The sequence below is a fragment of the Dendrobates tinctorius genome, unplaced genomic scaffold (genome assembly GCF_039654945.1).
Source record: "Dendrobates tinctorius isolate UK_male_01 unplaced genomic scaffold, ASM3965494v1 ptg000125l, whole genome shotgun sequence".
In the NCBI taxonomy this organism is placed as follows: Eukaryota; Metazoa; Chordata; class Amphibia; order Anura; family Dendrobatidae; genus Dendrobates; species Dendrobates tinctorius.
In genome coordinates this window covers 14,966,358-14,992,168 of record NW_027361793.1, presented here as the reverse complement: position 1 = coordinate 14,992,168, position 25,811 = coordinate 14,966,358, and the positions used below count along the sequence as shown (strand labels likewise).

The 25,811-nt window shown below is 42.9% G+C and overlaps 1 protein-coding gene and 1 long non-coding RNA gene across 10 annotated transcripts in view; one reads left to right on the top strand and one right to left on the bottom strand.

Annotated features, from left to right (window-relative positions):
- The window catches only part of ADAM23 (ADAM metallopeptidase domain 23), an 889,186-nt gene that overhangs the window by 282,300 nt on the left and 581,075 nt on the right, over positions 1 to 25,811 (bottom strand). For all 9 annotated transcript variants that reach the window (XM_073541893.1, XM_073541894.1, XM_073541897.1 and 6 more), the window contains exon 10: positions 14,874 to 14,945. In XM_073541893.1, the coding sequence (XP_073397994.1) occupies positions 14,874 to 14,945 (72 nt within the window). The remainder of the gene's footprint in view (positions 1 to 14,873; positions 14,946 to 25,811) is intronic.
- Positions 3,762 to 15,359, top strand: LOC141046999 (uncharacterized). Its single transcript, XR_012219715.1, has 3 exons — positions 3,762 to 3,830; positions 13,263 to 13,374; positions 15,120 to 15,359. It is a non-coding gene; the product is annotated as an uncharacterized lncRNA (long non-coding RNA).

Below are 25,811 nucleotides of genomic sequence, written 5' to 3'. Positions count from 1 at the left end.
TGTCGATCACATTGTTCTCCTGGAGATAAGCTGCTGCATACACAGAGAACACACGTGCGCTTGGCTGAAGGAGCGCTTATGTGTATGGGATGTTCAGCCAACAGCTATCTAATGAGTATGGTTGGCTTAGAGGGCTCATTTCAACTCTGCTTATTATCACCTGTCCAGAGGAGGGATGATAACTTGCTGATTGCTGGGGAACATCTCAATAGGACTCCATCAGATTGCAACTTTGAAATGCCCCTTTACAATGGATCCACATTCAAAGTGATAGCTTTCTGAGTTCAATACAAAAATGGTGGGGGGAACAAGAGGCGCAATAGTGCCCTATCACTAGTGACACTTGAAGTATGAGCGGTATAATACAGTTCCACTCACCTATTCCAGTTGTGTAACCCACAACTGGCTTGAGAGCATATCACAGAATCAGCTGCTGCAGGACCTCCACCAACCACTCGCACGTGGAAAAACCTTCAGAAAGTTGTGGGAAGCAGGGTGTGTTGCAATCCGCGCTGCCGAGATTCACAAATCACCTGGGATGCAAGATGTTGTAGCAGTGTACTCCTTAATTTCCTCCTACGCGTTTCGGCGCCCTTCCTGGCACCTTCCTCAGATCCCTGAGGAAGGTGCCAGGAAGGGCGCCGAAACGCGTAGGAGGAAATAAAGGAGTACACTGCTACACAACATCTTGCATCCCAGGTGATTTGTGAATCTCGGCAGCGCGGACTGCAACACACCCTGCTTCCCACAACTTTCTGAAACCTTTCTGAGTTGGGATAGCCGCTATAATAATATTCATAATAAGTCTAGATGATAAGAGACTGTTCAACGCTGTTAGGAGTGGGAGATTAACATCAGAAGAGAACCTCTAGACTTGGGTTTAATTTATTGACGTGGACAATCATTTGCACTGAGCTGTACATAATCAAGGAGGTATAACTATAGTATGAACTGCAAAATCCTATTGTCTATATAATTTACGCACATGTACTAACGAACATATGGATGGCTCAAAAAAATGAATATCCATTTTTACCAAGATGGGTTTATTGCTTTATTGTGTCAGTACGAACACAGTATCACAAATGTTGTGATTTACCTTCTCTCAACAACTATATTGGAGACATAAACCGATGGAGGCAGTGATTCATGTCTATCTTTCCAGCTGGCAGGTAAAATTCAATTTTGAGCATCTTTTTTTCAGTACGATTCTATATACAATGTTAACTCTCAAAGGGGTTGTCCAGGAAAGATGAGTTATCACCTACTAACAAGATACATGATAATTTAGGTATTGATGGAGGTTTGTGTGCTGGGATCCAAAGCCGAATAGCAGAAAGCTGCACTTTTATTCACTATTTTATTAGAATGGAGAGGCAGTGTGAATGCCGAACCACCATGCCATTCATTCTCTAGGGGGCTTCTGGCTTTTCCAGCAGCTTCACTACGCACCATTGTAAAGAGGATAAAAGTGCCCAGTTCTGCAGATCGGGGTAAGATCCAGGGGTTGGACCCCCACTGATATTTTAGTTAGCACCAATCCTGTGGATAGGTGATAACTTATCTTCACAGGAGAACCCTTTTAAGTTTTCCTCTCTTCCTCAGCAACTTATAGGAACCAAGAGAACAGGGTATTTTTCAGGCAATAGAAAATGAGGAAAATTTGATGAACATATTTTGCAAGTTCAAGTGAAAGTTCAATCAAGGTTTGTTAGGAACTCCTGTATTAGTTTTTCCAAGATGGAAACTGAACAGCTCTCATCTCATGTGATGTGTAAAACGTACAGCGACACTTGCACGACAGACCAAAAGTCTGAAATAATTTCTTTGACTTTGGAGCATGAAATAAAATGTTCACTACATGGGACATCTGTTTGATAAAGTCCCCTTTTCTCCAATTCTTTCAAACAATTTGTAAGCCAGTTATTATTGTGCCATTAATTAATCAATCCAATATGGTGATCTGCATAATGCTTTGATAGGGGATGTCCTGTAAATTTCTTTCTTATATTTCTAAGATGTTCATTAACGCGGACATTAAGTGGACATTTTGTGCACCCCACATATGTCTTGCCACCATTTTGTATGTGGGTAGATGGGAACAACAATCCATCTACACTAATGGCACACGTAAAAACAGATGTTGAAAGTTAATGGATTTTTAATTTGGATTCTTTAAAACCAAGGGGACTTACTGTAACTCTGAAGTCGAACTCTTTGCATTCAACTGATAAATATGTCAGCACTTAACTGGTTAATAGGACAGGACACAAACCGCAAGTTATAAGATGATCATTCCCCCAGATGGACCTTCCCTGATGAAAGAAACCAAGTATTTCCGAAACTAGTTGGAAAGGAATTGGACCATATTGCACTCCGTACTCGCTCACGTGACCATCTATGTCGCAAAGGTCCTACTGGCACCACACACGCCGCAGGTCCTCAATGCTAATCACCACGCTAGTGCATCGTTGGATCTGTGAGTGCCTGGAGCGTCTGTCGCCGGCCAGGACAGCGCTCTGGAAGAAACCTGCAACACTGAAACAGTCCTGCTCAGTATCTCAGAAAGGAAAAAGGAAAAAAGCCAGCTCACCTGTAGGCAAATGTTGTGAGAAGCACGGACCACGTGCAGTCATCACGTAATGGTCAGGGCAAAAAAAGAAGAAAAAGGTCCAGCTTCACAAAAAGTTCGATTTATTATAATAAAATAAAATAAAATCCAGAAAAACGAGATCACATGAGTAACATATAATAGGCAACACGTTTCAAATAGCTTAAAGAATAAATAATAATAATAATAATAATAATAATAATAATAAATCTGACTTTTTGTGAAGCTGGACCTTTTTCTTCTTTTTCTGCTCAGTATCTACTGGAATTTAACACGGAACAGCAGGGGATGATTCCCCTTTCTTCAACGCAAGCATGGTAGAATGACATATCGCAACTAAAAGTATGAGGTAAATTCTTGATGTGCTTTGCTGGATTTGTATGCAAATTGCAAACTAATGTGTTAATTATTACAACACATTCCTCCATGATTTATAACAGCATAACTGAGAGTTTCTTTTAACCTTTGAATCTTTTGGGCCCATAATATCTAATATTTATATAATATAATATATAATATATATGATAACTCCACAAAGCATACTTCAGCGCAAACATTTATTATTTGTAGTATATTTCATTCTGACAACCTTGTGGTGTGTTGTTCTGTTTGGTATTCCTTTATTTATACTAGCTCCCCCTATTATATATCTTATTTGTAATATTAATTATGGTCAACTCTTTGTTTCCCTTATATAGAGCGGCCTTTTATTATTAAGGGGGTATTAATATATACAGTATATACATGGCATGCCTAATCAACATTGCAACATTGAGTGTTTGTTTATTGTGAAATCACTGTAATTCTATAAACTGCATGTTAGTAATTTATCTATAGCTCTGACTATATACTCTCAGCTTTCCTGTATAGATGTATTGTTATATGCTACTTTAATTACTTAGTTATATACCTGTTCTGTCTCCGACATAAATAATGACTCTTAAATGTTTATTTTCATAGCATAAATTCAGTGATAATGCTCAGTTTCATAGTTTCTGATGTTCATTGTTTCCAGCTCCATCTAGTGGCCAAAATAACAGCTGTGTTATTCTCTTCCTGCTTTCGTTTCATTTTCCCTCCAACTCCCACTGTATCATGGGTAAATTTGCAAGGGATTATGGTCTAGTCCAGCCCCATTTCCCTGTCCAGTCTTCCATTTTCAATCTGCTTGCATACTGGAAACACCTCATCCATCTTTCCCCCAGTGTTAGCATTGCTGGTAAGTGACACGCTCCCTTTATATATCACTATCTCTCATATTGGCCAGCTTAGATAGTTCCCTTGTTCAGCTATTAGTGCAGTCATGTACGTTATGTGTATATGTATTTTCTCTGTACCCGGCAATGATTGTCTCTATGTATTTCTGTTTATAGTTTCACCTCATCTATATACCTACGTTCAATAAAACACAGATTCAACTACAGTCTTACTTATTGGACCCGGTATAGCAGTTTAGATGCTTGCTAAGCTATTTGAATCCTGTTCATCTAGTGAGAGCATGACAGTGAAACAGCGGCTTTCCAGCTAGTGGGAATACAGAGAGGAGCTTTCCATCTTGCAGGACCCTAGTGAAACACCGGCTCTCCAGCTAGTGGAATATAGAGAGAAGAGCCTTCATCCAGCTTGCAGGAACTAGTGATGCTGCAGAAATTCATCTAGGGAGATTCAAGTCACCGGCTACACAGATACTGATACAGCTATAGCAATCTCTGCACAGCCAAGCATCCCTCTAAGACACCATATCACATAAATCACACAGGACAAAATCTGCTACATCCGTCTCCTCAAAGACTGAATCCATCAGCAGCGCGGTCACCATTGCAAGGGCAAACGCTGAAGTCGCCAAAATGCGAGCAAGGTATGCTGAAGAAGAGATGCAACTTAAATTAGAGAAAGCATGACTAGATGATCAAGAGAGAAAGGCGCAGTTAGAGAAAGCCTGCATAGATGATCAAGAGAGAAGGTCACAGATAGAAAGGGCACGACGAGTAGATGCTGCCTTAGAGAGCCTAACTGCAAAAAAGGAAGCTGCCGCAGCATTGGCAGAGGCGGAAGCATTGGAAGCCGCTCACAATCCTGAGCTGCATAGTTGCAGCAGTACGTCAAGTCTGAAGTTGCCGCTGCAAGATTCACCACAATGCACATCTCAATATGTTAATGAACTTCCTGATCCAAACTATAACCAAGATCACGACTAGTGTTGAGTGATACCTTCCGATATCAGGAAATATCAGATCGAATTGGATCGGACCGATACCCCAAAAATATCGGATATCGCCGATTCCGATACCGGAAACCAATGCAAGTCAATGGGACACAAATATCAGAATGAAAATAAACCCTTACTTTCCTTGCAGGTTAATTCTACATGAAGGAAAACAACTAAGAATAATGTAGAATGCATTGGGGGAGGTGGAGGAGACATTAAAGGCATAGAGGTTTAGCCCAGTCAAATGGAATAGCAGGAATTAATTTTTTTTTAAGACGTTCGGAGTTACAAAGATATTGACTATGTTAAACAGGTTGTCTGGGCTTTTCACATAATCTCAGTGCATATCTGGACTGCAGAATGCTGACAATAAATAATTTACCTTCTGTGGCTAGTCTGCACGGCTTCCAAGATATCATCTCTTGCTTCTAAGATAAACGTCCGGGGGGGGGTGTTCTGGCATTGAAATGAGAACTTGTCGTTTCCTCCTCCCTCACTAGTTTCACTTCCATAGATCACTGTTCAGGGTGTGTCTGGGGGAGGAGCAGCTGGGTGGTCTGCTTGCAGCCAATCACAGCCATGCCATTAGTTAACATGCCTAACATGCATAACAGGATGTGCCCACACTTCTTAGGATTCCTCATTGGCTGAATAAAATCAAACTGGCTCATTGCATTATGGGAACTTCCGATTCCGGTATTCGATATTCTAAAAGTATCGGAACTCAGTATCGGAACTCCGATACAGCGAATATTGGCCGATACCCAATATTGCAGTATCGGAATGCTCAACACTAATCACGACACATCCAGTGGAACAAGTGAGAGTCATCATGAGGCTCAACTCCAGGAAAACGTGAAGCAAAGCAACTCTCCTGTCTTCCTTGCCCCTCACCAGGTAACCAACGTGAATCACCTTGATGACACACTGCATGTCAGACAGAAGAAATATGATACCGGCTGGCGCCACCCTGAGGATACTAACAGGTATGAACGCACGGGTGACCCATCACCATTATACTCTGCTGACATACTCTGCTGACAACCGGTTCACATCAGAACTTGCTAGGATCTTCACACGACGTGATCTAGTTGCCAAGGGACTCATGAAATTCACTGACCATGCTGAAGGTTACAGAGCTTGGAAAGCTTCCTTCCAAAATGTTACCAGAGACTTGGGGCTAAAAAACAGGGAAGAGATAGACCTCTTAGTCAAATACCTGGGAGAAGAGTCAGTCAAACACGCAGTAAGGATCAGAGACATTAACATAAACCACCCTCATATACGCCTTAAAGAAATCTGGAAGAGGCTAGATGAGTGTTACGGCTCTGCAGAGGTAATAGAGAGAGCCTTGTTCAAAAGAATCAATGACTTTCCTAAAATATCTAACAAAGGTCTCCCAAAACTTAGAGAGCTAGGTGACTTGCTACAAGAGGTCCTAGTTGCCAAATATGAAGGAGACCTACCGGGACTTGCATACCTCGACACAGCCAAAGGTGTTAACCCTATAGTCCAAAAGTTGCCCTACAATCTACAGGAGAGGTGGCTCGCACATGGCTCCACGTACAAATACAAACACAGTGTTTCATTCCCTCCCTTCTCCGCTTTTGTAGACTTTATACACGTACAAGCGGCAATCAGAAATGATCCCAGCTTTGACTTTACAACGTCATATGCCGCACCACCACCAGCTGCAAACCCACGCAGAACATCTGTGGCAGTGCACAAGACTAATGTTTCTTCTCCAAGTTCCAATTACAGGTCTGCTGGCTGCTCTCAATCAGAGACAAAGGTACGAGAACCTGACAAGCAGTGCCCGCTTCATCAGAAGCCTCATCCCCTCCTGAAATGCAGAGCCTTCAGAGGAAAATCTATGCCGGATCGCAGAAGCTTCCTGAAAGAGAACGGTATCTGCTACAAGTGCTGCACATCTACCATTCATCTCGCCAAGGATTGTAAGGTCAGTGTAAAATGCACAGAATGTGGAACCACAGATCATAACACTGCCCTTCACCCTGGCCCAGCTCCATGGAGTGCGCAAAATACGCCAGCTGACAGTGAGCATGGCGGGGAGGAAAGGAGCACTGATGCAGCTATGCCAGAGATCACTTCACAATGTACTGAAGCCTGTAAAGGGACAATAGACAGTAGGTCTTGTTCAGAAATATGCCTCATCAGAGTGTACCTAAAGGGCCATAGAGACAAAGCTGTGAGACTGTATGCTATCTTGGATGATCAAAGTAATCAATCCCTGGCCAGATCAACATTCTTTGACCTATTCAACATTAAAGGACTAAGCACTCCTTACTCATTAAAGACATGTGCAGGTACTGTGACAACAGCGGGCAGGAAAGCCACTGACTACCAAATTGAGTCCTTAGACTGACAATTCTGCCTGCCACTACCTACAATCATCGAGTGTAATCAGATCCCAGATAACAGGTCTGAAATCCCTACACCAGACGTGGCAATCCATCATGCTCACTTAAAATGCATAGCACACCTCATACCGGAACTCGACCCTCAGGCACAGATAATACTGCTGTTGGGAAGAGACATCCTGCAGGTTCATAAAGTGAGAAGTCATATCAATGGACTCAACAATGCTCCCTATGCACAAAAGCTAGACCTAGGATGGGTCATAATAGGAAACGTATGCTTGGGACACATGCACGCCCCATCTTCTGTGACAAGCATGCTAACAAATACACTGGAGAAAGGGCACCCATCTCTGTTTCAACCTAGCAACAACAAGTTCCATGTCAAGGAACTACCACACAGCATCCAACTACCCAATCACTTAATAGACTTTACTCATGACAGCAGTATGGTGTCAGGAAGCTATGAGGATCAGCTGGGGTGCACAGTCTTCCAGAGAACTAAGCAAGACAACCAAGTAGCAATGTCGGTAGAGGATAAGCTGTTCTTAGAGGTAATGGACAAAGGGCTTGTAAAAGATGAGACCATCAGCTGGGTCGCACCTCTTCCCTTCAGAACCCACAGACCACGTCTACCAAACAGGGATCAGGCATTCAAACGTTTCTCCTCTCTCAAACATAATCTGCAAAGGAAGCCAGAGATGAGAGATCATTTCTTCTCCTTCATGTCAAAGATATTTGAGAATTGCCATGCAGAACTAGCTCCCACTCTCAAAGACTCTGAAGAATGCTGGTTCCTACCCATGTTTGGAGTATACCTCCCTAAGAAACCGGGCCAGATTAGAGTGGTGTTCGACTCCAGTGCTAAGTTTGATGATGTCTCCCTGAATGATGTTCTACTAACAGGACCAGATCTCAATAACATACTACTGGGAGCACTTATGCGCTCCCGTAAGGATTCCATTGCCTTCATCGCTGACATCCAGCAAATGTTCCATTGTTTCCTTGTGAGAGAGAGAGAGACAGGAACTTCCTAAGATTCTTCTGGTACAGAGACAATGATCCTACTAAAGAAGTCACAGAGTACCGCATGCACATCTTTGGCAATAGCCCTTCTCCTGCAGTCGCCATCTATGGACTCAAAAGGTCAGCTCTAAAAGGAGAAACAGAATACGGGTCAGATGTTAGACAATTCATAGAGAAAGACTTTTATATGTTGATGACTGTCTGAAAGCCATGCCTTCAAATGAGACTGCCATCAGTCTTCTCAAGAGAGCCCAAGAGATGCTTGCTTGCTCTAACCTCAGGCTTCACAAAATAGCCTCAAACAGCAAAGAACTCATGGAAGCATTCCCTTCACAAGACTTGTGTAACAGTCTCAGAGACCTGGACTTGGGGTCAGACCCCACACCAATGCAACGCAGCCTCTGGCTTCTCTGGAATCTACAGTCAGACACCTTTACCTTTCAAGTCAGCCAGGAAGAAAAGCCTTTCACATGCAGAGGTGTCCTGTCTACCATCAACAGCCTGTACAATCCCTTAGGTTTTGCAGCTCCTGTTACTATAGAAGGCAAAGCCATACTAAGAGACTTAATCAAGGAGTCTTCTGACTGGGATGCACTTCTGCCACCTGATAAGAGAACCCAGTGGGAAGCATGGAAGAACTCTTTAGCAGCTCTCTCCAACCTAAATGTGCCAAGGCCATACACCCCTGTGCCATCTACAGAGATACAGAGCTAAAGACTGTATGTATTTGCAGATGCTTCTGTCAAAGCAATTGCTGCTGTTGCTTATCTCAAAACTGTGTACTCCAAATGTCAAAGCCACATTGGATTCATCATGGGGAAAGCCAAGCTTGCTCCACAACCAGAGCACACCATACCAAGGTAAGAACTTTGTGCTGCAGTCTTAGCCGTCGAGTTAGCAGAGTTCATCACATCCGAGATGGATATCGACTTGACACAAGCCAAGTTCTACTCAGACAGCAAAGTAGTCCTAGGATACATCCACCATCCAAAACAGTGGCATTACATCCCCACGAACCAGAACCCTGCAGATCATGCAACTAGAGCAGTTGACGCAAGTCGACTAGAGAACACAACATGGCTCTCAGGACCAGAACTATTGTACCCTGAGGAACGTTGTCCAGACACCTTTGAACTTGAGAGAGGACTCAGGTGCTGAAATCCACCCTCAGGTGTCTACACTCCATACAAAGACTCCAGCTACTTTCCTAACCCAGAAAACAGGACTATCCAGTGCCCCTCCGGGAGGATTCGACGCTAAGGATCTCTACAAGCGCCAATGGAGGCAGGTACAAAGTCTTGCCAATACATTCTGGGACAGGTGGCGCAAACATTATTTGTCTACCTTGCAGCCACCGACAAAGTGGCAATCTTCCTGGTCTACTCTTCAGATTGGTGACCTCATCCTTGTTAAAGACTGCCAGGCCCATCGGAACCAGTGGCCACTTGGACTAGTTACTGCTACGTTCCCGAGTAAAGATGGCCATGTCCGCAAAGTCGAACTCAGGATGGCCAAAGGAGATGGATCTAAGACATTCTCAAGACCAGTGACTGAGCTGGTCCTATTGTTATCTTCGGAGGATAAGGATGGTGGCATCTGTTCAATGCCAGACGGGGAGTGTTCTGTCTCTGACATAAATAATGACTCTTAAATGTTTATCTTCATAGCATAAATTCAGTGATAATGCTCAGTTTCATAGTTTCTGATGTCCATTGTTTCCAGCTCCATCTAGTGGCCAATAATAATAACTGCAGTGTTATTCTCTTCCTGCTTTCGTTTCATTTTCCCTCCAACTCCCACTGTATCATGGGTAAATTTGCAAGGGATTAAGGTCTAGTCCAGCCCCATTTCCCTGTCCAGACTTCCAATTTCAATTTGCTTGCACACTGGAAACCCCTCATCCATCTTTCCCCCAGTGTTAGCATCGCTGATAAGTGACATGCTCCCTTTATATATCACTATCTCTCATATTGGCCAGCTTAGATAGTTCCCTTGTTCAGATATTAATGCAGTCATGTACGTTATGTGTATATGTATTTTCTATGTACCCGGCACTGATTGTCTCTATGTATTTCTGTTTATAGTTTCACCTCATCTATATACCTACGTTCAATAAAACACAGATTCAACTACAGTCTCCCTTATTGGACCCGGTATAGCGGTTTAGCTGCTTGCTAAGCTATTTGAATCCCGTTCATCTAGTGAGAGCATGACAATACCTATATATGACCATGTGATATCTGGTGCTCTAACAGTGCTTCCTATTGGAAAATTTATCTATAAACCATACTGTTCATGTTGTATTTTTAATAGGGTTTTTTTAAGGGCTATTTTATAGGATTTTGTCTGTCTGGTAATGTGACATAATAAAGAATTACAATTTCAATATAATTTAATAAGTGATTCTCATACTCTTTATCTCTATAATGGTTGTATTAGTCTGGATATGATACATAATTGGGTACCTCCATAACCTGTTTATACTGTAATTTTGATTATATTAGGTCTATATATCCTTTATCTTGTACTAATTAATGCACAGCGGGTTTGTGATTTTATCCTGAAATGTATAGTATCACCATGCCTAAGGGTATTTCACACACAGCGAGATCGTTAGCGAGATTGCTGAAACGTCACAGGTTTTGTGAGGCAACAGCGATCTCGCCAGCAATCTCGCTACGTGTGCACATATCGGCGACCGACCCACTGCTGCGATATTGCTGATCGTGCTCGAATGTCCTAGACAATTTTTTGATTGTCGGTGTCCCGCTGGCCAGCATGCATCGCTGTGTTTGACGCCATAACAATGACGAGCGACCTCATTGGCGACTCAGAACTCAGGGACCCAGGCATGAGTCGTCAGAATAGCTGCTGTGTGACAAGGTCCCAACGACCGCCGAGGTTATCGTTACTCCGTCGTTGAGTAGATCTACCTGTTTGACAGCTTACTAGCGACTATGTAGCGACGTATCAGCAATCCTTACCAGGTCGTATCGTTGTCGGGATCGCTGGAGCGTTGCTAAGTGTAACGGGACCCTTAGATGCAAAGCTCTCTGAGGCGTTTCAAAACGATGATATATATACATTTAGAGTTTATTATTCTTAGGTTATGTTCACACTGAGTTTTTTTTAGAAGTTTTTGGAGCAACTGAGAAACTGGGCAGGAACTCTCCAAACTGTCCTCAAAACTTCTCAAAACCTTGAGAATTTCTGCTCAGTCTCCTCTCCAAAACCTGAGAAAAAAACCCTCTGTTCACATTCACTTACATTTATGTGAAAGATCACAAATGCCAACTTTTCCAGAAAAGGGTATACCAGTAAGTTCTGCCTGAGAGGACAACACAAGATCCTAAAACAATCTTGGAGGATCCAAGCATTTTATCAATGTACCTAGTGGTAAGTTCCTGTGTCTACTGATTTCATAGCACATAAGCCTACTATTAACATAGTAACATAGTTATTGAGGTTGAAGGGAGACTTTAAGTCCATCTAGTTCAACCCATATCCTATCCTAACCTGCCCTAACATGTTGATCTAGAGGAAGGCAAAAAAAGCCCATGTGGCAAACAGTAAGCTTCACATCGGGGAAAAAAATTCCTTCCCGACTCCACATACGGCAATAAGACTAGCTCCCTGGATCAACGCAATATTAAGGAAACTAGTGTATATACCCTGTAATATTATACTTTTCAAGAAAAGCATCCAGTCCCTTCTTAAATTTTAGAAGGGAATCACTCATTACAACATCATATGGCAGAGAGTTCCATAGTCTCACTGCTCGTACAGTAAAGAATCCGCGTCTGTGAGTATGCTTAAACCTTCTTTCCTCCAGATGTAGAGGATGCCCCCTTGTCCCCGTCACAGGTCTAAGAATAAAAAGATCATTAGAAAGGTCTTTGTACTGTCCCCGCACATATTTATACATTGTAATAAGATCACCCCTAAGCCTTCGATTCTCCAAACTAAATAACCCCAAGTGTAATAACCTGTCTTGGTATTGCAGACCCCCCAGTTCCCTAATAACCTTGGTCGCTCTTCTCTGCACCCGCTCCAGTTCAGCTATGTCTTTCTTATACACCGGAGACCAGAACTCTACACAGTATTCTAAGTGTGGTCGCACTAGTGACTTATATAGAGGTAAAATTATGTTCTCCTCATGAGCATCTATGCCTCTTTTAATGCATCCCATTATTTTATTTGCCTTTGCAGCAGCTGCCTGACACTGGCCACTAAATGTGAGTTTGTCATCCACCCATACACCCAGATCTTTTTCAGTGACAGTTTTGCCCAGTGTTTTACAATTAAGCACATAATTATACATCTTGTTCGTTCTACCCAAGTGCATGACCTTACATTTATCCCCATTAAAGCTCAGGTTATTCTCAGCAGACGTGCCAGGGGGAACCCTCTATTATCAAAAAAAAGCATAAGGGTATGTTTCCATGGGCCGGAATCCCTGCGCTTTGGACGCTGCGCCACCCCATTTTGTACGCGCGGTGATTCCTGATGTGTTCATTTCATTGAACACATGTGGACTCACCGCATCCTATTCATAGACTGTGTTATTTATCTTACGGAGACGGAGCGTTTACGCAAGATACATAGACATGCTGCGGTCTTGAAAGACGCGCCGCATGTCTGGTTACACCGGGCTGCCGGATTTGGCCATGCACGCATAGTGGAGACAGGATTTCATAAAATCCCATCCACTATGCTGTAAAATCTGGACGCAGCAGCTGTACGCAGCGTCAAATCCACAGGAAATACTGAAGGATTACGCCCCATGGAAACATACCCTAAGGGAAAAAATAAATATGAGGCTGGATTCCCATACATCCATTTCATCTGGATCACATGTGATGGCAAAATTGATGCAAAAATGCATCAGATGCCATCAGTGTTTTTCATAATTTTATTACCAGATCTGGAGCCATATAATAATGTTACATGAAACAATAAATTCAATTTCAAGTAACTTTTGAGAATATGCTGTTATGTGTGTCATCCTGCGTTTAACAATTTTACCATGGCCCTGCAGGGTCTCTGGAAGCTGCCAACAGTGGATCTTGATGATTTGCCCAAGTGCATTCACCGTGGCAGAACACGCCTCAGACAACCATTAATAACCTCACTGACAGCAGCCAAGATGAGTAAGTGTTTGTATCTCTACGGGAAGCGCTCATACTCAATTCTGAGTAATTTGAATGTTTGAATGTTTTGAACAGTTTGTTTTCATGTTTTCATTTACATCATGTTTACATCATCCTGCAAATATCAATGCTGTAATTTCCATAACTCCACTGCTTTTACCTCTTGGTATTACAAAGGAGTGTAGGTTTCGGGTCACACCACAAGAACAAGCTTCGCAAATAATATGACAGCATTTGACCAAAAGGACCTGGTAGGAGGTGTAAGTGGTCCTTTTCAGCTCACTATAATAAAATCATCTCTTCATTGTGTTAGTGTGTAAGACCATCTAGCAGACAACTGAAAAATAAAGCCTGAGGGCTAGAAATGAGCAGATCAGGCAAAATTAGAATTCGCCCATTCGTGCATTTTTCCCAGGAAATTTGATTTGCATCGAAGTTATTGTCTGAAACTTTAATGTCCCTTATTATGTTCTGGGATCTGTCACGAACCTACAGAATAATAAACGTAATATGTGAAAACAAATGACTCGTTATACTCACCTCATCGCTCACCTCTCCAGCCGCTCCGCTACTTACTGACACCTAAAAGGTCCTCACTGCATCTTCTGTTCCCTAGCCACTCATGATGGAATCTTTCGTCGTCTTGTAATTATGGGTGTCATAGCAAGCAGGAGGGTTCTGTGCAGGTTCCGGGAGATCAACGGCGCCATGATGTCACGACAAGAACCATAGCCTTTGTGTGCTTGCATAACAGCTTCCCAGGTGTCATGACACCCGAAAGTACAATAGGACCAAATATTTAATTGCGAGTGGCAGGGAATCAGAATATGTATTGAGGACCAGAAGGATGGCGGTTAGTAAAGGAGGTCCTGAAGAGATGAGCGGTGAGGGGAGTATAGTTTTTAGCAAAATTTAACCTTCTGATGGCCGGTTATGGTTCAGAAAAATGATGCCCAAGGGAGGGACTCGTGGTCCAGACTCATAAAAGCAGGAATTCACAGGATAAGAGACTATAGGTCCTGCTGCAAGCGTTATTTATTTTGATCTGGCAAGGAGTCAAAACAGACATAAATATAGGGGTCCCTTGAATTAGACCTGTATCTATATTGAGGATGGGGCCCTGCTACGCCCTGCCATCAAGGAAGAAGTGGTTGGATTTGCCATACAAATGACTCCGGTCTACTGACGGCAGAATGTGACAGGGCCCTGTTTTTTACATAGATGTGGGTCATACTGGTGGGACTCACATGTACTAAACATTTATATTATGTTGATATAACTTAAATGTGCAAGATGGGATTACCCCTTTAATATTGGGGTATCCTTACTTTTATAGATGACAAATATTTACATTGTGACTCCATGGGTTAAATGCTTCCTTAAACCACAGCAAAAAAAAAGTAGTTCACTGATGTTCAAAAAAAAGTAGTTCACTGATGTTCACAAATATTGTAAACGTGCTCTTTACAAAAACAGTAATAAATACATGACATACTCACAGAATCAACAACGTTTACCACAGATTTCGCAAAGTTGCTGGTATGAATGTAAGAGGAGCGTTGTTTCTTGTACTATAAGACAAATTAGAGATGGTCATCAACTCAGAGGACTAAGAAAAAGCATCGGATTTGCAGCTACAGAAATTATAAAATGCAATACTGCCCCCATGTGGTAATTAAATACTTGTGCTGGGGCAATTAGAAATGTGCTGCCCCAAATGACATTGTTTATTCTGCTTAAATTAGATCGCTACCCGACTTCGGCATCTGTCAGGTCCAGAGGTGAACATATACCGAAAAAACAGCTGAGCGTGGGCTGAACATTAGAAAGGATTTTACCATCTTTAGACCATAATGCAAGAAAATTATTCAACATGACACCTATACAGTTGGATATAGATGGATGAAAAGGATTGTCCGGGACTAAAATATTGCGGATATATACTGTATGTAAATTATGTCATCAATATAAGATGGTTTGGATCTGACAATCAGCACCCCCATCGATGAGCTGATGTTTTACATTGGAGATGTTGTCCTTTCTGAATATTGCTTATAGTGGTGTTGCGTGTCAGACCACCACTGATCTGATCGATCAGTCATCAATATGTGAATCCCGGAGACCCTTTCAGCTTACAGTATGATAATTTAGCAGCATACATCCCGCACTGTTATTGACACTCAGCAGCCTACAGTTTTGTGTCTTGTCTAAGAACAGTGCCTAATGTTTGTAAATGGGAGTCCTGGAGCCTGGGTCCAACCTCCGAGGAGCCACCTGTAGCCCATCCTGGCCTCGCGCCATATTATACAACTCTTCTCATTTATTTTTCTTAATATGAGTATTCACCAGAAAATAAGAAATCTGAAGCATCTTTATCCGTGTTGTACTGTTCCTCTGTTATTCCTCTAGAATGTTCTTGAATAAACAACTGGGTGTTACCTTATCAAAGGGGCGTATCCCTACAGTCTGGCACTGGCGGCATGATTGGACAGTGTCGGGCTGTGTGAGACATACTCAACTGGTGACACACAGTTGTCAGTTTGCTCATACATTTCTGATAATAGAAGAGCAGCCCATCACAGAAGTGTGAGAAGTCCACCACTGAATTATTAATTTATAAACACTACAAAGATTAACTAAATCATGACATGTCACAATGGGCGACAGAGTCTCATCATTCAAGACATTGGGGGCAGCAGTATCTAGAGAAAAAAGAAGAAGGCTTCATAGGACAACAAGTAAGAGTAGCTGGAGGTACAGAAAACGGTTCTCAGGTATTGCGGACCACCTCCTATAAGTCCCGCTCACCTGAGCATGCAGTGTGCAGTACACAACACCTGTAAATACATGGAGCTGCTGCTGGTGACCATCTCCCAGAATCCAGAATGTTCACATATATAGATCAGTAGGTGAGAAAGGTGAGGTTAAGATAGTTAGGGCCAGCCAGCAGAAGATGCAGGAGATTGGTCTGGTCACTCCAAAGTGTAACACCCTGACAAAGGGGTCGGTGAGACCCAGAAACAAGATGATAAATAAGTTTTATTAAAACTTTCAAATGAGAACACTGATGACGTGTCTCTTCTACTAGCAGTGCGTCACTATGTAGCCTTCACCTTTATCACGTACCGATCACATTGGTAAATCCTAACTTTACTCAGACTGATTACTTTTTCCAACATGCTACATGTGACTGTGGTGACATTAGTCGATTTGTATAGGTCGCTGTAGAAAATGATTCATGCTGACCTGAGCCTCCTATGTTATTCGATAATATCCATTTTATATTTGTCATCTTTTTGGCTTTAAAATATAAATGAATAAATTGCCATTACACAAGTCTGAGAAGAACTGCAGGGGTACACCGCCACCTAGTGATGAACTGGTGCTTTACACACAAAGTAAAATGGAATATCGCTCTCAGATGAAATTGTAGCGCAAATAAGGCCTGTTTCACATTTCTGTTTGTTTCCATCAGTCAAAATCCGCAGTTTTGCAAAAAAAACGGATCCGCCATTTTTTGGGGCGGATCCGTTTTTTTCCCATTGACTTGCATTAGCGGCGGAATTTGACGGATAGTCATCCATTGGATCCGTTTTTTGACGGATCCGCCAAAATTTTGGCATTCGCTTACTTGAGTGGACGGACAATGAAACGTTTTTTGTCTGCCCGCATCCACTTTTTTAAACTGAGCATGCCCGGAAGAATTTGGTTACCAGAAATTTAACCCCAAATCCCGTTCTGGCAGCAGAAAAAAAAATTCTCTCTCTCTCTCTTTCATTAAATTTCCGACTTCAGCGAATCCGTCAAAGCAACGGTCCGGTGGCATACGTTGGTGTCACAACGGAAACGGATCAGTCTTTTGCAATTTTTCACGGATTGCAACTGACCAAAAAAACGGAAATGTGAAAGAGGCCTAAGACAATGAGCCTTGTAGCTGCCTTGTTTAACTTGCCTTAAAATTCCCATTGAAATAAAGAAATCAGAAAAGTTTAGCAAGTTATTCCAATGTGCATTTTACAGGTAATTCAAAGGCCTGGTCTTCTCACCACCATAATATTTGATTGCAGCATTCCTAGGGCTATGTGCTAAACTGCTCCAGAACTCATTACATTTACCACTAATACACCCATTTACAAATATTAAAGGAGTTGTCTCAACATCAAAGATGGTAACAATTGCAAGGTGGTTGTAAGAAACGTGTAACTTTGTAATTTACCTCTTAGTAAAGGGAACCCATCAGCTAAACAAATGGTATTTACCCGCAGACACAGTGGCAATCTGCAGGTAACTCCAGTTTGCTCTGCACACACTACACAGCAGGCTGTCAGTCAGTGTACTGGAGGTGATGACAGCGCGGTCACTGTGTAGTGAGTGCTGACTGTTACAGCCGCCTGCATCGGCCCAATGACTGGAAACGAGTGGCTGCAGGGAGAATATACGTTCATTTTCTCCTTGCAGCTGCTCTTCCAGTTAGAAAGTTGTTTACTGCTATGTCTTAGAGGTGAATAGTTTTTTAGCTGACATGTTTCCTTTAGAAAAATCCTCCGTAGTTTTTCATTTTAGTAAATTCTCTGTGATTTTTAATTCTATTAGTTACTGCACATTGACTAGGTTACCAGTCGATATAGGGTGGTCAGTCTCCTAGGCAAGGAGCGCACTGCTTGCAAGTTCTGTGCTATAGAGCTGGTAAGCGGTACTCTCAGTCTTACAAGATCTGGATCTGGCCAATTATAATGTCGCTGCGTCCCTCTGATGCTGCAGAGGCCAAGCTGCCCCTACTTGTAGAATGCGAGAGTGCACAACAGGACCAGCAGCTCCACTACACACTGTCAATCACCAGGTGCACTCCTCAGGTCTATTTAATATAGAAATGATGAAATGTCATTAGAAGTTTAAACCGATTTGTGAGTTCAGCAAAGAAACATACACTGGAGTCAGCCATTCCCTAGCCTACAATATTTGAATACAAAGTCAGGCCTGGATTACAGAATGATTTAATTTGCACAGGGGCCGCTGCCTCCTAGTTGCCTCCATCTCTTGTTTAAGGCCGGAGTCATACTAGAGAGAAATACAGACGAGTGAGAGGCATAAAAACCACGCATTGCACTCGGACCAATGTTTCTCTATGGGGCAGCTCCCATCATCCGTAGATTTCTCGGCCGTATTTTATGGGCTGAGAAAATCGCAGCATGCTGCAACTGTCAGCGTATTCCTCCAAAAATATGCCACTGCAAGTCTATGGGGGCGAGAAAAATACGGATTACACACGGACCACACATATGACTTGCGAGAAATACGCACCAGTGTCCCTTGACAAAGGTCGGCAATTCAGTGCGCGATACAGTAAAATCACACTGACATGATTAATAAAGAATTGAAAGAATAGATATAGACACATAGAAAACACATTATATATATATATACACACATACACATACATGTCATTGAGACACATATATATTTATAGTTCATAGAGTTGTACATAGTAGAATAGCCGCTAAATCAATTGCCGGCTTCTGTAAAATGAATCCAAAACCCGACATGAAATGACACATGGTTTACATACAGTAAACCATTTAATTTCATTTATTTTTGTATATGTCTTCCACTAACAATTAGATAAGGGTATGTGAGTAAAATTTGGGACATGTAGGTGTTAAACTAAGGGGTTAATGCATTGAAAAAAGTTGTGTGGGCTCTCGTGGTAATTTCTCCATCAGAGAGGGAAAGCCTGTGAGTGAGGGTAGATATTAACAGCCTACCGCTGACGTCAGTGAGGCTGCGCGGAGTCCCTGGCTGACCTGAAAGATCTCACATTTGGACTCATCAGACCAAAGCACAGATTTCCACTGGTCTAATGTCCATTCCTTGTGTTCTTTAGCCCAAACAAATCTCTTCTGCTTGTTGCCTGTCCTTAGCAGTGGTTTCCTAGCAGCTATTTACCATGAAGGCCTGCTGAACAAAGTCTCCTCTTAACAGTTGTTGTAGAGATGTGTCTGCTGCAAGAACTCTGTGTGGCATTGACCTGGTCTCCAATCTGAGCTGCTGTTAACCTGCGATTTCTGTGGCTGGTGACTCGGATGAACTTATCCTCCACAGCAGAGGTGACTCTTGGTCTTCCTTTCCTGGGGCGGTCCTCATGTGAGCCAGTTTCTTTGTGGCGATTGATGGTTTTTGCCACTGCACTTGGGGACACTTTCAAAGTTTTCCCAATTTTTCGGACTGACTGACCTTCATTTCTTAAAGTAATGATGGTTACTCGTTTTTCATTACTTAGTTGCTTTTTTCTTGCCATAATACAAATTCTAACAGTCTATTCAGTAGGACTATCAGCTGTGTATCCACCAGACTTCTGCACAACACAACTGATGGTCCCAACCCCATTTATAAGGCAAGAAATCCCACTTATTAAACCTGACAGGGCACACATGTGAAGTGAAAACCATTTCCGGTGACTACCTCTTGAAGCTCATCAAGAGAATGCCAAGAGTATGCAGAGCAGTAATTAAAGCAAAAGGTGGCTACTTTGAAGAACCTAGAATATAAGACATATTTACAGTTGTTTCACACTTTTTTTTGTTAATTATATAATTCCACATGTGTTAATTCATAGTTTTGATGCCTTCAGTGTGAATCTACAATTTTCATAGTCATGAAAATAAAGAAAACTCTTTGAATGAGAAGGTGTGTCCATACTTTTGTTCTGTACTGTTAATATATATATATATATATATATATATATATATATATATATATATATATATATATATATACACACATACACATACACACACAGTGCTGTGCAAATTAATTGGGACAAAGCATTTTTTTAAGTAAAACTGTAAGTTGGTTACCAGTCAGTGATTCAAACCAGTTTTAACTGCTTTGAACAGGCGAGAGTGCCGCTTAGATGCCAGTGGCGGCCTGGATCTGAGCGGGAGCTGGGATCCGAGCGGCGGTCGGGATCACAGCGGCGTTCGGGATCTCAGCGGCGGCCTGGATCCGAGCGGCATCACTTGGGTGTTCAAAAATGGCGGTCGGCGTACTTCCGGTGCGGCGCGGTGGATTGTGGGATTCGAGGACATCCAGACGGAAGTGGATGATGGTCAATTTAAGGCAATTATATGTACAGTTAGGTCCATATATATTTGGACAGAGACATTTTTCTAATTTTGGTTCTAGACATTACCACAATGAATTTTAAACAAAACAATTCAGATGCAGTTGAAGTTCAGACTTTCAGCTTTCATTTGAGGGTATCCACATTAAAATTGGATGAAGGGTTTAAGAGTTTCAACTCCTTAACATGTGTCACCCTGTTTTTAACGGGACCAAAAGTAATTGGACAGATTAAATAATTGTAAATAAAATGTTCATTTCTAGTACTTGGTTGAAAACCCTTTGTTGGCAATGACTGCCTGAAGTCTTGAACTCATGGACATCACCAGACACTGTGTTTCCTCCTTTTTGATGCTCTGCTAGGCCTTCACTGTGGTGGTTTTCAGTTGTTTGTTTGTGGGCCTTTCTGTCTGAAGTTTAGTCTTTAACAAGTGAAATGCATGCTCAATTGGGTTGAGATCAGGTGACTGACTTGGCCATTCAAGAATATTCCACTTATTGCTTTAATAAACTCCTGGGTTGCTTTGGCTTTATGTTTTGGGTCATTGTCCATCTGTAGTATGAAACGACGACCAATCAGTTTGGCTGCATTTGGCTGGATCTGAGCACACAGTATGGCTCTGAATACCTCAGAATTCATTGGCTGCTTCTGTCCTGTGTCACATCATCAATAAACACTAGTGACCCAGTGCCACTGGCAGCCATGCATGCCCAAGCCATCACACTGCCTCTGCCATGTTTTACAAATGATGTGGTATGCTTTGGATCATGAGCTGTACCCCACGCCTTCGCCATACTTTTCTCTTTCCATCATTCTGGTAGAGGTTGATCTTGGTTTCATCTGTTCAAAGAATGTTCTTCCGGAACTGTGCTGGCTTTTTTAGATTTTTTTTTTGCAAAATCCAGTCTAGCCTTTTTATTCTTGATGCTTATGAGTGGCTTGCAACGTGCAGTGAACCCTCTGTATTTACTTTCATGCAGTCTTCTCTTTATGGTAGATTTGGATATTGATACGCCTACCTCCTGGAGAGTGTTGCTCACTTGGTTGGCTGTTGTGAAGGGGTTTCTCTTCACCATGGAGACTATTCTGTGATCATCCACCAGTGTTGTCTTCCATGGGCGCCAGTTATGATTGGGTCACTGAGGAGGAAAGCAAGACCAAGCTAAGCCACAGAAAACCAGAGAGGTTGGTAACTAAGCGGATTGCAGACCCCTGATCCCATCCATACAACTAGTAGTAGCCGTGGAGCATACTTACGATGATCCTAGACGTCTCAACACAGCCGGAGAACTAAATAAACCTAAAGCAAGAAAGGGGAAATCTAAACTGCCCCAGAGCAGACCCCAAAGGAATAGATAGCCCCCAAACATATATTGTCGGTGAGACAAGATGAAAACACAAACGCAGGTAGGAAAATAGACTGAGCAAATGATGGGGCCCACCCTAACTAGACAGGACAGGAAAGGGAAGACTCTGCAATCACACAAAAAAACCTGCAAAAAATGCCCAACACGTCTGATAGAAAAATATTGAAGTCACTAGACTTCGCCCACTATATCAGCACTCTGGTATATTCTGAAAGCAGAGCAAAAAGAAGCCAATCTAATAAGGGACAAAAACAAACTGGCACAAGCAGTAACATAAGGATGGAAATTCAGCACAGCCCCAGCCAGAGCTGGCTGACCACACAAAACTGAAATAGACAAAACCAGATCAAATGTGAACAATAGCAAAAAAAACCACTTAGCTGAGCATGCAGGGACTGAGCTGGAAATTAAGACCTCAGAAGGCAGGAAAAAATCACAAGCAGGGACAGAGGGAGTTGGCTGTCTTAAATCCAGTCATAAACTCCAGATCTCCAGTCATCCTCATTATCAGGTGGCAGGCCTCTGTTAATTAGATCAGCTCCATTACCTCCAGTAACCACCAGAGGGAGCCCGGAAAGAGAACTCGCGATCCCTCTGTCAATATAACCAGCTCCACTACCTTCACTAGTAACCAGAGGTAGGCCAGAAAGCGAATTCACAACAGGTGCCCAGGTCTTTTTGCATTGATGAGTTCACCAGTGCTTTCTTTCTTTCTCAGGATGTACCAAACTGTAGATTTTGCCACTCCTAATGGTGTAGCAATTTTTTTAAATGTTTTTTTTCCGTTTTTGCAGCTTAAGGATGGCTTCTTTCACCTGCATGGAGAGCTCCTTTGACCGCTTGTTTCCTTCACAGCAAAACTTTCCAAATGCAAGCACCACACCTCAAATCAACTCCAGGCCTTTTATCTGCTTAATTGAGGATGACATAACAAAGGGATTGCCCACACCTCTCTGTTATGAATGAGTCACCATAGGAGGCAAAAACAGAAATACTAGCTAAGTCCAGAAAACCAGAGAAGTTGGCAGCTATCGGATTGCAGACCCCTGCACCTATCAACAACAACTAGCAGTAGCCGTGGGGGGTTCCTACGGTGCCCTAGACGCCTCGATCACAGCCAGAGAACTAAATAGAATAAAGACAGAAGGGGAAATCTAAACTGCCCCAGAGCAGACCCCAAAGCAATAGGCAGCCCCCAACATATAATGACGGTGAAGCAAGATGAAAAAACACTCACACAGATAGAAAGATAGGCTGAGCAAATGATGGGGCCCAAGCTAACGAAATAGGACAGGATAGAAAAGCTGCTGTCTGCAATCCGCCAAAAACCCTATCAAAACAAGAGCCAACAGACTGATAGGGAAAAAAGCCCTGAAGACGCTAGGCTTCAAAAAGACTATATCAGTACTCAGGTATTTTCTGAAGACAGAGCAAAAAGGAATTCAGCTCACCCCAGCAGGGAATGGCAAATGCAAAAAGCAGAGAAGAAAACTTAGCTTTTGAGGAGCAGGAATCACACTTGTCTCCTAGAATCCCTCAGAGAAATCACCCGCAAGGCAGAAGGGCGTAGGCTGCCTTATATCCAGTCAGCAATTCCAGTCACCCAGTCATCATCATTCTGCTCAGGTGCTTGGTAATCAGCCTCACTACCTTCCTTCACCAGAAAAGGGAGTTCATCAGACCTCAATGGGGAAGGGGAAAATGAACTCACAACAGTACCTCCCCCTTGAGGAGGGGTCGCCGAACCCTCATCCACGCCACCAGGGCGATCAGGGTGAGCCCGATGAAAGGCACGCACCAATCTTTTGGCATGAATATCAGAGGCAGAGACCCAGGAAATATCCTCCTGACTAGAGTTGAGCGAAACGGGTCGAAAAATTTCAAAAGTCGGGTTTCATGAAACGAAACCCGACCCTAGGATGAGGTCGGCCACGAGGTCGGCGACTTACGCGCCAAAGTCGGGTTTCAAAAGTTTGTTTTGCGCTCTTTTTCAGCCAATCAGGATCCACGGACACTGTGGGCAACGTGATGACATAGACAGGGGTCACCACCAACTTTCAGAAGGGCATGCAAGTGATTGGCTTGCTTTGGTGGGCGTCACAGGGGTTATAAAAGGGCGTGCACGCCGACCGCCATCTTACTTCTGCCGATCTTAGCATAGGGAGAGGTTGATGATTCTGTAGGGAGAGCGTTAGGCAGGGAAGAAGAAAAAAAAACTGCTTCTGCTGCTAGCGATTTTGCCTGTACAACACACCAGTCACTGTGTGTGCAGTGCAAGGGGAGGCTATATTGTGGTGGATCAGCGGTTTGGTTGTTAGGCTGCCTTCTAAGGCTTCCTGACAGCTGCATTGCTGTTTACCCACTGCTCTGCAAACTGCTTTTTTAAAAGCAATCCCAATTTTTTTTTTGTCCTGCTGAGGTACTGAGCGTGCATTTTTTCACACCATACAGTGCCAGTGGGCCTCACACAATCCAAAAGTGTCCAGTGTCCACTAGTGTCTGCAGAAATTCAAAATCTCCCTTATCCTGTAGTCACTTTTTTCACACCTGTGCCATCGAGCCTGTGACATAGCGCTCTGATATTCAGTGGGCCTCACACAATCCAAAAGTGGACAGTGTCCACAAGTGTCTGCAGAAATTCAAAATCTCCCTTATCCTGTAGTCACTTTTTTCACACCTGTGCCATCGAGCCTGTGACATAGCGCTCTGATATTCAGTGGGCCTCACACAATCCAAAAGTGTCCAATGTCCACAAGTGTCTGCAGAAATTCAAAATCTCCCTTATCCTGTAGTCACTTTTTTCACACCTGTGCCATCGAGCCTATGACATAGTGCTCTGATATTCAGTGGGCCTCACACAATCCAAAAGTGTCCAGTGTCCACTAGTGTCTGCAGAAATTCAAAATCTCCCTTATCCTATAGTCACTTTTTTCACACCTGTGCCATCGAGCCTGTGACATAGCGCTCTGATATTCAGTGGGCCTCACACAATCCAAAAGTGTCCAATGTCCACAAGTGTCTGCAGAAATTCAAAATCTCCCTTATCCTGTAGTCACTTTTTTCACACCTGTGCCATCGAGCCTATGACATAGTGCTCTGATATTCAGTGGGCCTCACACAATCCAAAAGTGTCCAGTGTCCACTAGTGTCTGCAGAAATTCAAAATCTCCCTTATCCTATAGTCACTTTTTTCACACCTGTGCCATCGAGCCTGTGACATAGCGCTCTGATATTCAGTGGGCCTCACACAATCCAAAAGTGTCCAGTGTCCACAAGTGTCTGCAGAAATTCAAAATCTCCCTTATCCTGTAGTCACTTTTTTCACACCTGTGCCATCGAGCCTGTGACATAGCGCTCTGATATTCAGTGGGCCTCACACAATCCAAAAGTGTCCAATGTCCACAAGTGTCTGCAGAAATTCAAAATCTCCCTTATCCTGTAGTCACTTTTTTCACACCTGTGCCATCGAGCCTATGACATAGTGCTCTGATATTCAGTGGGCCTCACACAATCCAAAAGTGTCCAGTGTCCACTAGTGTCTGCAGAAATTCAAAATCTCCCTTATCCTATAGTCACTTTTTTCACACCTGTGCCATCGAGCCTGTGACATAGCGCTCTGATATTCAGTGGGCCTCACACAATCCAAAAGTGTCCAGTGTCCACAAGTGTCTGCAGAAATTCAAAATCTCCCTTATCCTGTAGTCACTTTTTTCACACCTGTGCCATCGAGCCTGTGACATAGCGCTCTGATATTCAGTGGGCCTCACACAATCCAAAAGTGTCCAGTGTCCACAAGTGTCTGCAGAAATTCAAAATCTCCCTTAACCTGTAGTCACTTTTTTCACACCTGTGCCATCGAGCCTGTGACATAGCGCTGTGATATTCAGTGGGCCTCACACAATCCAAGTGTCCAGTGTCCACAAGTGTCTGCAGAAATTCAAAATTTCCCT